The following is an 11,019-nucleotide window of genomic DNA, read 5'->3' on the forward strand; positions in this document are numbered from 1 at the left end:
GAAAATTCACCGTTCAAAACTCAAAAGACTTTTCGTCTATTTATACAACAGTCACTCTGTTCCTCCTTACCACCCTGGAGAAGAGGCAGGGCCTGTATACCAATATGTTACAAAGAGGAAAAAATACTGCGATGTTTTATCTAGTTACTCACGTTGCTCAAGGCCACACATTTAGAAGCAGAGTCAGTTCAGAGTTCAATGCTCTTCATTCTTAGACTCTGCTACAGATATCAGCATCTAATTTACATACCCTATAAACTAAAGGTAAATCACAGTTTCTAAATAGTGAGGGTCTTGAGGATATACTGATTCAGGAAAACCATAAGTTTAGAAATGCTTTTCCTTTATTGCTCATCCTTGTATCTACATATATTTAGTACATATGAGTAATTCTTTATTTTAGTCCACAAACAATGCATCTGGACTGACACCTCCCAGTGGCTCCACGATGGCAGGCCCCGCACCTTATGGACTGAGAACCCCTACAACAGGGGTTCTCCAAGCGTGGTGCCCAGAATGGCAGCTTACGGATCTCCTAGGAACATGTAAAATACCTGAGTTCTCAGGCCCCACTGCAGACCTACTGAATCAGAAACTTTGCAGGCCAGACACTTTCATAAGCCATCTGGGTGATCCTAATGAATGTTAAAGTTGGAGAACACTGCACTAGAGTAGGTAATCTTAAGAGATTCTTCTCAACTTAAAAACTCTAAGAGCCTACAAAAATGAACTCAAAGTCGACTGCAAATGATTTTTCAAGTTTCCATTCTCAGGACCAAGAATGCAAAGATGTAAGAGAGAGAGGAAGGGAGGAAGAGAGAGAGAGAGGGAGGGAGGGAGGGAGGGAGGGACAGAGGGGAAGGGAGGGGGACGGAGGGAGGAGGGAGGAGGGAGGGAGGAGGGAAAGAAGGAAGGAAGGAGGGAAAGAAGGAAGGAAGGAGGGAAGGAAGGAAGGTAATCTACAAAATCGAAGGCCCATTATAGCATCATTATTTACTTAATAACAATTTACCTCAGACTTTAAGTAACATTTCCCTTAGTGTGCATTTCTTAGGAGATTATTCATAACATCAAGAAACTAAAAACTCGTAAACATTTTAGAAGTAAATGTCAAGGGAAGATCAAATAAGACTGAATTCTTTGAATGATAACTTAAGTCAACTGAAAGTATTCTTTAATTTCCTGAGTTTATATTCAATCTTAAATTGCACCTATGCCAGAAAACAAAGTACGCTTGGACTCCATTATGCTATATCCAAGTTGGCCTTTCTGTATTGCTTTTACAGAATGTTTGGGGAAAAAACCCCAAGAACTGCATCTACATAGGATTTGTTAAAATATGAAAACACTTACCTGATTTCCTTCAAGAGTTTCCATAATTAATATATAGTTTTCCCAAAACTTTAGAAGCTCATCTTTTTTCTTCTCAGACCACCAAAACAGACTTGGGCCTGATATGGTTTAAAAAAGAAAATTAGTTCCTAGATTTAGTTCCTAAGTCAGAAACTTTCATAAGCTTCCAAATGATAACAGTTCTTAAAATAATGCTACTATTACCAAATGTCGTTTTCTCTAACAATGGCGGGTGCCCCTGTATTAGAGCCTAGGTAGCAGGCTTGGGCAAACAAGAATTTCAAAAGGAGGTTTTTTCAAAAAAAATTAAGGTTACTACCTTGGAACTCTGGGTAAGGATGACAGATTTGAACACATGTACTCTACTTTCTCTCCCTAAGAATCTCACTGTAACAGTAAGATTTTTCAAAGGCAAAAACCCAAGAATTGGAGAAAACAGGGGAGCAGACAAAAGCAATGAAATTAGGATCCGCAAATCAAATTAAAACAAGCAGAATCAAGACAAGTGACTCTTAAGTTGGCACAAGGAAAGCAAAGAAAAAAACCTGATTCACACTACAAATCCCCCCAAGCCTAAGGAACTGGCAGAAAAAAATACTTCAGGAAGTAGAGGTGAAAATCAAGGCTAAACTAAAAAGGATTTGTTTAATGTGTTTAAGAAGCAGATCCCCAGATGCCCTTTCCTGTGTTCTGAACAGGAAAAAGACTGGGATTGATTCTCTGGGGAAGGTAAAAGAGTGGGTCTCCAGATTGAGGGGCACTGGACACGGCTGAGGTCAGGGTGAGTGCCACATGAAAATGGGAAGTGAACACGTATGCACCCTGGACGCTGACACCCCCTTCCACCTGCCCCCATCACCGTCTTGGCCTCTCAGGTCCCAGAGGACCTTCTCCATGGCATGTGGCCACCCCAAGAGGAAAGACATGAAAATACTTTCACCAGAGATTACCTAACAAAATGCCCTGGCCAGATCGCCTTACAGCGAAGCGCACAGTCAACAAGCACCACTCATGTGTTTAGAGCTTTAAACTTGACTTTTCGTCCCACATTCTTACGTATATAAGCAGGTGTCTAAGGCTCCCCAGACATCTAGGGAAACCTCTACACTAAAGATCAAGACCAAAACAAATAAACAAGGAAATCGGGAGAAAACAAAACTACACAGGAAAAAGAAAACCTGAAAAAGAAAAAACTTTCACTAATATTTTAAAGGGAGATAAGACAGTGTGGTTACGATATAAAAACAGGATACTATTAAAAAGGGGGCATTCCAAGAACAAAAAAGATCTCATGAGAATAAAAATCTGATAGCAAAAAGAAGAAACTCAAAGAAAGGACTGGAAATAAAGTTGAGGAAATCACCCAGGAAGTGGAGCACAAAGACAAAACCATAGAAAACAGGAGAGAAGAGATGTGTTAAAGGCCAGTCCAGGAGGTTCGATAACCAAAAAGAGAACAGAAAGCAAAAGAGGAAGGGAGGAAATCAAAGTAATACGAGAGCAGTTCTCAGGACCGAAGGACATGATTTCCCGATTGAAAAGGTCCGAGTGCCCTACACCAGGATGTAAACAGGCCCTCAAAACTGAAATGACAGAGAGCTGGGGACACAGTCTCTATAATCGTCCATGGAGAAGAAACAGCTCACATACAAAGAAACAGGATTCAAATGGTTTCAGACTTCTCAACACTAACAATGGGAGCTCGAGCCTCTAAGACATCAGATGGATGGATGCCTTTAAAATTTTGCACAGAAATGTTTTCCAAGCCAGAATTCTACCCCAATCAAACCATCCGTTGAATGTGAGGGCAAAATAAAAGTGTCTAGATATGCTTGGTCTTGGCTTCCAAGAAAGCCACAAGAAAACATTACTGCCACACCAACAAAGAGAAGAAAGGCTGGATTATCAACAAAACCCTAAACTTTTTTTTTTGTGGGGGGAGGTCCATCAGAGAGCTGAGGTCGCATTGCTCTCTGAATTCCAAAGGGCAAAGAGCCTCTCCAAGAATAAGACAGGACACACGAACTGCAGTTAAAAAACAAAATAAAAATTGGACAAGATTTTAAGGGCCAAGTGTGGACAACTTAGAAACTCTGGGAACCCCAAGGGAGTCTACACCCACTCACCAGCTCTTTTCCTCAAGGCCTCCCCCATGTGTTCAAGAAAGACTGTGGGCAGGGCAGGGGACCCTGGAGGCGTGGGCATGCAGGGCCCACCGAGGTTTCAAAGGGCAGCCCATCCATGCCCTGCAGGAGTACAAGGTGGTGGTCAACTGAAGACGCCTGCCTGCACCCTGGACCCTTCCTTGACAGGAGGCCAAAGCTGTCGGCCGCCGGAGGAAACCCTCCCACAATCCCACCCTTGTCCCTGCTCTCACACCAGGCAAAGTTGGCTGCCCCTGGGGATGGCTAAACACTTGCTCTCCCCTCGACCCTGCACTGACACGAGGAAAGGCTCTTATGTGTCCGGCACGCATATGAAGCAGGTCTGCTGCTGTGGAGGGGGCAGAGTATCAGCCCTCGAGACCCACCACAGATACAAGCAGAATGCAGCCGTCACAGGAGAAGTTAAGGAAACTCTTAACCCTTCATTAAGTAGGAGGCAGAGATTATGTGCCACTGGAGAGGGAGCAGAGATGGCTAAAAAGTTTGAACCCTGGGCTTCCCTGGTGGCGCACTGGTTGAGAGTCCACCTGCCGATGCAGGGGACATGGGTTCATGCTCTGGTCCGGGAGGATCCCACATGCCGCGGAGCGGCTGGGCCCGTGAGCCATGGCCGCTGAGCCTGCGCATCCGGAGCCTGTGCTCCGCAACGGGAGAGGCCACAGCAGTGAGAGGCCCGCGTACCGCAAAAAAAAAATAAAGTTTGAACCCTAAGGATCGGGCACATGGGGCCTAAGAAGAGGCTGTTGTAGGAGAAATGAAAAGTTCCCTCCTTCCCCATCTCAAGCTTTGCACCAGGTAACCAACACCAGCAGTCTACCCTCGAGGGAAGGACAAAGGCATGGAGGAAGCTCTCCATCCGTGGAGTCGGCATCAAGGGCTTGAGAAAAACTACAACACTGAGAAAAACCTTATAGGCTTCACACTAAACATTAGGAGGCAACAATCCACCACCAACAAAATCCAAAGCCAGCTCACCAGAGTGACTCAACCCAAATAGTCTAACAGAGAGGAGTGCCTATCATCGAAGGCATAAATATTTCAGTCTCTGCTGAAAAAAGTGATCCCATTGCCAAGAGATGAAACAGAAAACAAAACCAAACTCAGATATGGTCCAAGTACAGAACTTGTACATAACTATGATGAGTATGTTAAAGAATCTAATGGAAAAGGTAGACAACATGCATGAACAGCTGGGGATTTTCAGGAGATGGAAACTATAAAAAAGTGACAGATAGAAATGATAGAAGTGAAAACATATCAGACATAAAGGATCCTTTGATTAAATTATCAGATATGCAAGGTCTTAAAAAGTTTTATCTCAGGGAACTATTAGAAAATACATTACAACAAATGAGTAAACCAAAAAAGAGGACGAACTCCAGGAAACGACCTCCAACACAGAATCAGGTGAAGGGAATCCCCCAGATGATAGTGAAGGCAGATCTAAGAATGTCAGCTGTGCACCAAACTGAGCTTGTAAGAGGACTCTAGGAGACACTTCTTCAGGAAAATTGATAATGCCTGATGATCTGACTTTGTACAGGAAAGATTTAGACAATTAACTAAGAATCTGGGGTTGAATTAGTGATAAGAATGGAGACAACAAAACATAAATGACATTAATCTAGCAAAAACTTGCAGGAAGGAAAAAAACCCATCATATATACACAGATCACCTGTGAACAGTATTTTCCTAGTCATAATTTTGTTGAACTCACATTTAACCAAAATTACAAGAATGACACTGGACTTTATGACATTACTAGATCATTTCAAGATACGGGGGTAAATACCAAAATAATCAGCTAAAAGAGGTAAAAGTGGCTGCCCTCTGAAATGAAGGAAATGGGCAGGGGGCACAAGCATGAGACCACTGCTTATCTTTAAAACTGCAGAATGATTGACTCTTTAAAATAAATGAGTGTTTAACTTTAGTAATTTAAAAAATGTTTTCCAGTGACAACTCTCATTGGATGATCACCAACTTTTGGACTGTTCAAATATTTACTACCTGATGTTTTAAGCTTATATAAAAATCTAATCTACTCATAACTTCAGCCAAACAAAAATCCTTTACCAGTATAAATAAGTAGGCAGCTCCAGTTGGAAAAGTAGACATTTTCTATCTATTGAGGCAGTTTTGAATCAGTCAATCCATTTTTGACTTTGATAGCTCAAAATTAATTTAAGACGAGAATTGTACTTTCACATAATTTCAGTGAGCAAATCAATCACTAGGAACATTCCAAACTGAGGGGAGGCCTTGCTATTTCATCTACTCTTGTTCTGTAATAAAGTGGTAGGAAGCACAGGCTCAAAATGTAAAAAAATTGAAACCTCACTCAAATCAATTTCAAAAATACTCTCCAAAGGTCGACTTAAGGCCCATATGCTTAACAAATATTTAAAAATCCTGCTAAGAGAACTACCAAGGGAAATTTCAAAAGAACGTGCTAGTTTCCATTACAAAATTCTAACACTCGAGACTCAATTCATCGCTCAGTACATGTAAATAATTTTCTTTTCAATTTGATGGGCGCTAACTCTTCTTTCCTGTTAGAACGGACCTACCACGATACAGTGCAAATTTGGTCTGTAAAATCCTGCCTGGGCTCGTTCCTAAATTATTCCCACGGATGCAGTATTCCACCTGCTCTGGGTCAGAAAGTTTAGGAGATGCAGACTCCTCTCGGCTGCAGTGATCTGTGTCAGTTCAGAAAACACCCTCGACATGAGGTTCCCAAGGTTTTTCAGGCTTTATGGGGACCATGAGAATAACCCAATTCAGTACGGATCTCGGAGACTACCCCAGGAGCTGACTGCCGGAAGCAGGGGGCCTCCCTCCCAGAAAGCCAAGTAGGGATGGGCCCGGGGGCAAAGAAGCAAGTACCGGTTCCTTCCTGGGGGGCGCACGCGCAGTCGGTCCCCAGCTCCGCCGACACCTCCACAGCCCGCTGCAGCAGGTAGCGCGCCCGCTTGCGCGTCAGGGCGTCCTCGGCCCGGGTCAGCCCCGCCTGCACCGTCCTCCAGAAGCGCCAGCAGCGCCGGGCGTCCGGGTCCGCCTCGCGCGCCGCGGTGGCGCGCTCCGCGCCAGGCTCGGGCAGCAGCTTCTCCGCCAGGGCGCTCAGCACCAGCAGCTTCGGCCCGACTCGGCCCGGGCCCTCGGGAGCCCCGGGGGCGACCAGCCCGCCCCACAAGGCCCGCAGCGCCGCCCCGCCGCACCGGCCCAACGCCGGCAGCAGCCGGCCGGCCACCAGCGCCGCCGCGCCCTCGGCGGGCCCCGCCTCGTCCCCGCCTAGCGCCAGGGCGAGGGCGGCCCGCGCCACCGCCTCCAGCAGCGGCGCGTCCTCGCGGGGCCGCAGGCAGGGCCCCACGGCCGCCAACACCTCCACGGCCGCCTCGGCGGCCCCGTCGAGGCCGGGCGCGGGGCCCGCGGCGAGCAGGTCGCGCAGCGCCTCCTCGGCCAGCGCGGCCGCCAGCTGCGGGCCCCCGGCGAGGCGGGCGCACGAGCGCAGGGCCGCGCCCGCCGCTCTCAGCACGCGCCGGCGCTGGCGGGCCGCTGGGCCGGTGTCCGCGCCGCCCGCGGGGCGCCCGCGCAGGCCCCGCAGCAGCGGCACCAGGTACCCGGCGGCGACCTCGCGCGCCGCCTCCGGGAGCGCGCCCGCGCCGCCGCCGCGCGCCTCCTCGTCCTCCAGTCGCTGCAGAAGAAAGCGCAGCGTCTCCACGCGCTCCGCGGACGCCTCCTCGCAGCACAGCGCCCCAAGCAGGACCCGAGGGTCCCGGCTCTGCGAGAGCAGCGTATCCGCCAGCACCCACTCCATTTGACCCGAGCGCCCGCAGGAAGGCGCCGGCGTGCGCTAGTGCGTGCGCGTGCGCGGTGGGCCCGGGCGCGCACCCGCAGGTAGGGGGCTTGCAGCCCGGCCCTAGTCCTGCTAGGCGCGCTTTGGGCAGGTCTCACCAGAACTGCCTTGGATCTGATCCTCTCGCTTCTGCCCCTTACTTTTTTAAGAGGAAAAGAGGCCCTCGTTAAACGTTAATGTCGTATCTATACCAACTCCATCGATTCCTAATTGGAGATTGGCCTGCCCGAGGGCTTTAAATCATTCAGGCGCTGTGAGGATGGGCCAGAGGTACACCAGGAAGGTGTACTCACGATCACCTAGAAGCTCTTTTTTCAAAAAGGTGCAGCCTGGCACCACCCACACAGAGACTGACACAGTGGGTCCGAAATGGGTTCCCGATATCTGCATAAAAAATAAATAACGAAAACCCAAGAATGAGGTAGAGGCCCTGAAAAGTACTCTAGCTATGAGCCAGGGATAGGGCTGAAAACGAGATACTCACCACGACGCTGGCAGTCAAATGCCCAAGCGGACTCTTGCATGCAGCCCTTCGCACACAATGCTTATGGTCCCACATGTAGAGTCCCCCAAATAGTCCACGTGTCTGTATGTTCTGTATATCTGACAGCATCTACTGCTAAGTACAGAAACAGAAACCTCACCTTAGCATGCACGGTACTGGTTTGGTTTCTAGCTCAATCCTAGGCGAACTGAATCAATGACTTGGGTTTTCACTTTGCCTTCAACCATAAAGAAGTCCATGGAGAAGTCACAATCTCAGCTTCAAAGAGCTTGATGTGTAATAAACATAATGGATAAAGTGTAATTTAAAGTTATTTAAGTTTATTTTATGTAATTTAAAATTATTTAATTTTTAGATTTTTTGGTTTTATATAATTTAAAGTTATTTACAGTTATCTGACATCATATATGCAAGATTTTATTTCCGTATTTCAGGGTCATTCAGTTTTCCATTGACAAATGCGTAAAGGGTTCAGTTGTAAGCCTACTTAGAATGTGTCAGTAAATATCCATTGCCTTCAACATTTAATGTGCCAATAAACATCAGTTTCCTTCAACATATATTCTTCATATATCTATCAAACAAAAATATGCAAATGTCTTGAGCAGACACTTAACAATGAAGATGTGCAAATGTAAGCATCTGAAAAGGTGTGAGTGTCATTATTCCTTAGAGAAATGCAAATTAAACCCTCAAAGAAATACCACTTCACACCCATCAGAATGGCTAAAATTGCAAAGATTGAAAACACCAAACGGCTGTTGAGGATTTCCTTTTCTTGAAACTCTGTCTTCCTCTAGTTTTCATCATATAGCTAATTCTTGTTTTTTTCTTTGTCCTGTTTCCCCAGCTGTTTCTTCTCCATCTCTTTGGGGGAAGAATCCTCTTTCTCTTCCTGACCTGACCTGTTCATATGGATGTTTCCAGAATTACAGCTTCAGATCCCTGCCTGTTCTTCTCACTCTAAATTTTCCCTGAATAACTTCATTAAAACTATAGATTCAACTATGATTTACACGCTAATGATGAAAAAAATCTAGATCTCCTGCACAGATCTCTCTCCCAAACTGCAAACTTATCTACCTACTGCCTACCAGATGTCTCCATTGAATATCACTCAGGGCGTCATTCTCAATCTCTACTTTTATGAAGGTCACCTCACTATCTTCATTCCCCCATCATCATACTGCACCCCCCCACCACCAATATACTTCTTCCCAGGTATTTCCTATTTAGGGGAATGGCTGTCACTCACTGAGTTGCCCAAGTCAGAAAACCTGGGAGCCAATATGTTACCAAACCAACCTTGGGTCCCCTTGCCTGCGTGCAGCAAAGTCAATCTACTGACACGGGGTCGTGGCGAAGGAAAGTGCGGCATTTACTGCAGGGCGTCAAGTAAGGAGTCCAGGGAGCTAGTGCTTAAAAGGTCCGAACTCTCTAAAGGCTTTCAGGGAAAAGTTTTTAAAGACAAAGTGAGGGAGGAGCGTTGTGGGTGTGTGATCAGCTTGTGGACACTCTTCTGATTGGTAATGGGAGTCAACTGGTCTGGGGTTTACGTGCTTGTGGGCAGCCTACAGTTAACTTCTCCCACCTGATGGGGGTTTCAGTAGCTGCAAAACAGCTCAAAGACTATGGCTCAGAATATCATCCAAAGCCCTTGAGGAGGAACTAAAGGTCCTTGACTTTGTTTAATGGCTAAACTAGTATTATTTTGTCTTGCGTGACTGCTTTTCTTTCTTTCTGCATTTTCTCACTTCTCTGATTAAATTTACTCTTTGTAACTCGGGGAAGGCCTAGGAGGCTAAAGGGTTTTTTACAGACAAGAGGCAGGCAGAGGACACTGGGGTAGGTGTGGTTTGTTCTAGGAAGGCCCCATAGGGTCTTGCTCAGTTACAAATAGACTTCCCACTCTCTTCTTTGATTCCTCAAATCTATCCATGAAACTTCCTAAATGTTTTGGTGTCCCCGCATTTCTGTCCCCCACGAACACCTTAGTTTTAGACTCTCCTCATTTCTTACTAAGGTAAGAGCAATAACTTCCTGCCTGATTCGCTCCCCACCCCAATACACATGCCTTATTACTACCAGGATGAGCTTCCTGAAATTAAACCACGACTATCCGTAGCCCCCATAATGATGGCTGAATTTCTTAGCATGACATCCCAGATGCCCCTTGAGGTGGTCCTGCCTACTTCTCCAGCCCCATTGTCCTCATGCCCCATATACACCTGGATTTTGAAGTCCCTAAAACATGCCGTGTGCTCTCCCTTTGTCTTTTCAAAAGCCCTTTCATCTTCTGGAAAGCCCTTACCTCTACTCCACTTGTTCAAGACACATGGTCCAATGTCATCTCTCCAGAAAGTCATTTCTTAATACCTCGCTCCCACCACCAACACCCACCCCACCTAAGTGAGGTCACCCTCTTCCAAATTCCCCAAACATCCTAGAATATCCCTAACGCAGCATTTGTCATGCTGTTATAACTGCAGGTTTACTTCTCTGCCCCCTCCCCTCCCAAGAGCAATTTGAGGGCTAGGCAGGGGTTTATGGAGTTATATCTTTTATCCCATGAATCCCAGTACCTGCACCTCTCGTTATAGCATGCTCAAGAAATGCTGATCTTCTACTCCTCAATGAAGACCCAAGCTACAAGGCATCTCTGAGAAGCCCCTCACAATGAACCTAATCATACTTCTTCTGTCTTCCCCAAACTTTCAGTTGTGGTAATAATAATGGCTAACAGTTACTTATCATACTTACGAAGAAGACATGGTAATATCTTTATACTACTGCACTGAATCCTCAAAACAACTCATAAATGAAGTGCTATTATTTTTCTCATTTTACGGATGAGGACACTGAGAATAGGGGAGGATAAGTAACTTGCCTCGGTGTCACACAACAAAAAAGCAGCAGAGCTGTCTGACTCAAAGCTGTGCACTCTGATACGTTACCTCCAAACCGTCAAGAAAGAGAAGTCTACAGTGACTAACAGCTTTACCGCCTACATAATCTGCACTCCCAGGGTCTAGCAGACAGTAGGCACTCAGTAAATGATTGTTGTAGGAAGAAATGAATGAATATATGTGTTTCCGCCACAGTTTATGAACTCCTTGCAAATTAGGATTTTGTTTTT

At 46.2% G+C, this 11,019-nt stretch overlaps 1 protein-coding gene across 3 annotated transcripts in view; it reads right to left on the reverse strand.

Moving 5' to 3' along the window:
• The window catches only part of TARBP1 (TAR (HIV-1) RNA binding protein 1), a 65,680-nt gene extending 58,337 nt beyond the window's left edge, over positions 1–7,343 (reverse strand). For all 3 annotated transcript variants that reach the window (XM_060125307.1, XM_060125306.1, XM_060125308.1), the window contains exons 1-2: positions 6,409–7,343; positions 1,354–1,451 (exon numbers count right to left, since the gene is read on the reverse strand). In XM_060125307.1, the coding sequence (XP_059981290.1) occupies positions 1,354–1,451; positions 6,409–7,339 (1,029 nt within the window). In that variant the 5' untranslated portion in view covers positions 7,340–7,343. The remainder of the gene's footprint in view (positions 1–1,353; positions 1,452–6,408) is intronic.
• Between the last annotated feature and the right edge of the window lie 3,676 nt (positions 7,344–11,019).

This window comes from Lagenorhynchus albirostris, chromosome 16 (genome assembly GCF_949774975.1).
Source record: "Lagenorhynchus albirostris chromosome 16, mLagAlb1.1, whole genome shotgun sequence".
Classification (NCBI taxonomy): Eukaryota; Metazoa; Chordata; class Mammalia; order Artiodactyla; family Delphinidae; genus Lagenorhynchus; species Lagenorhynchus albirostris.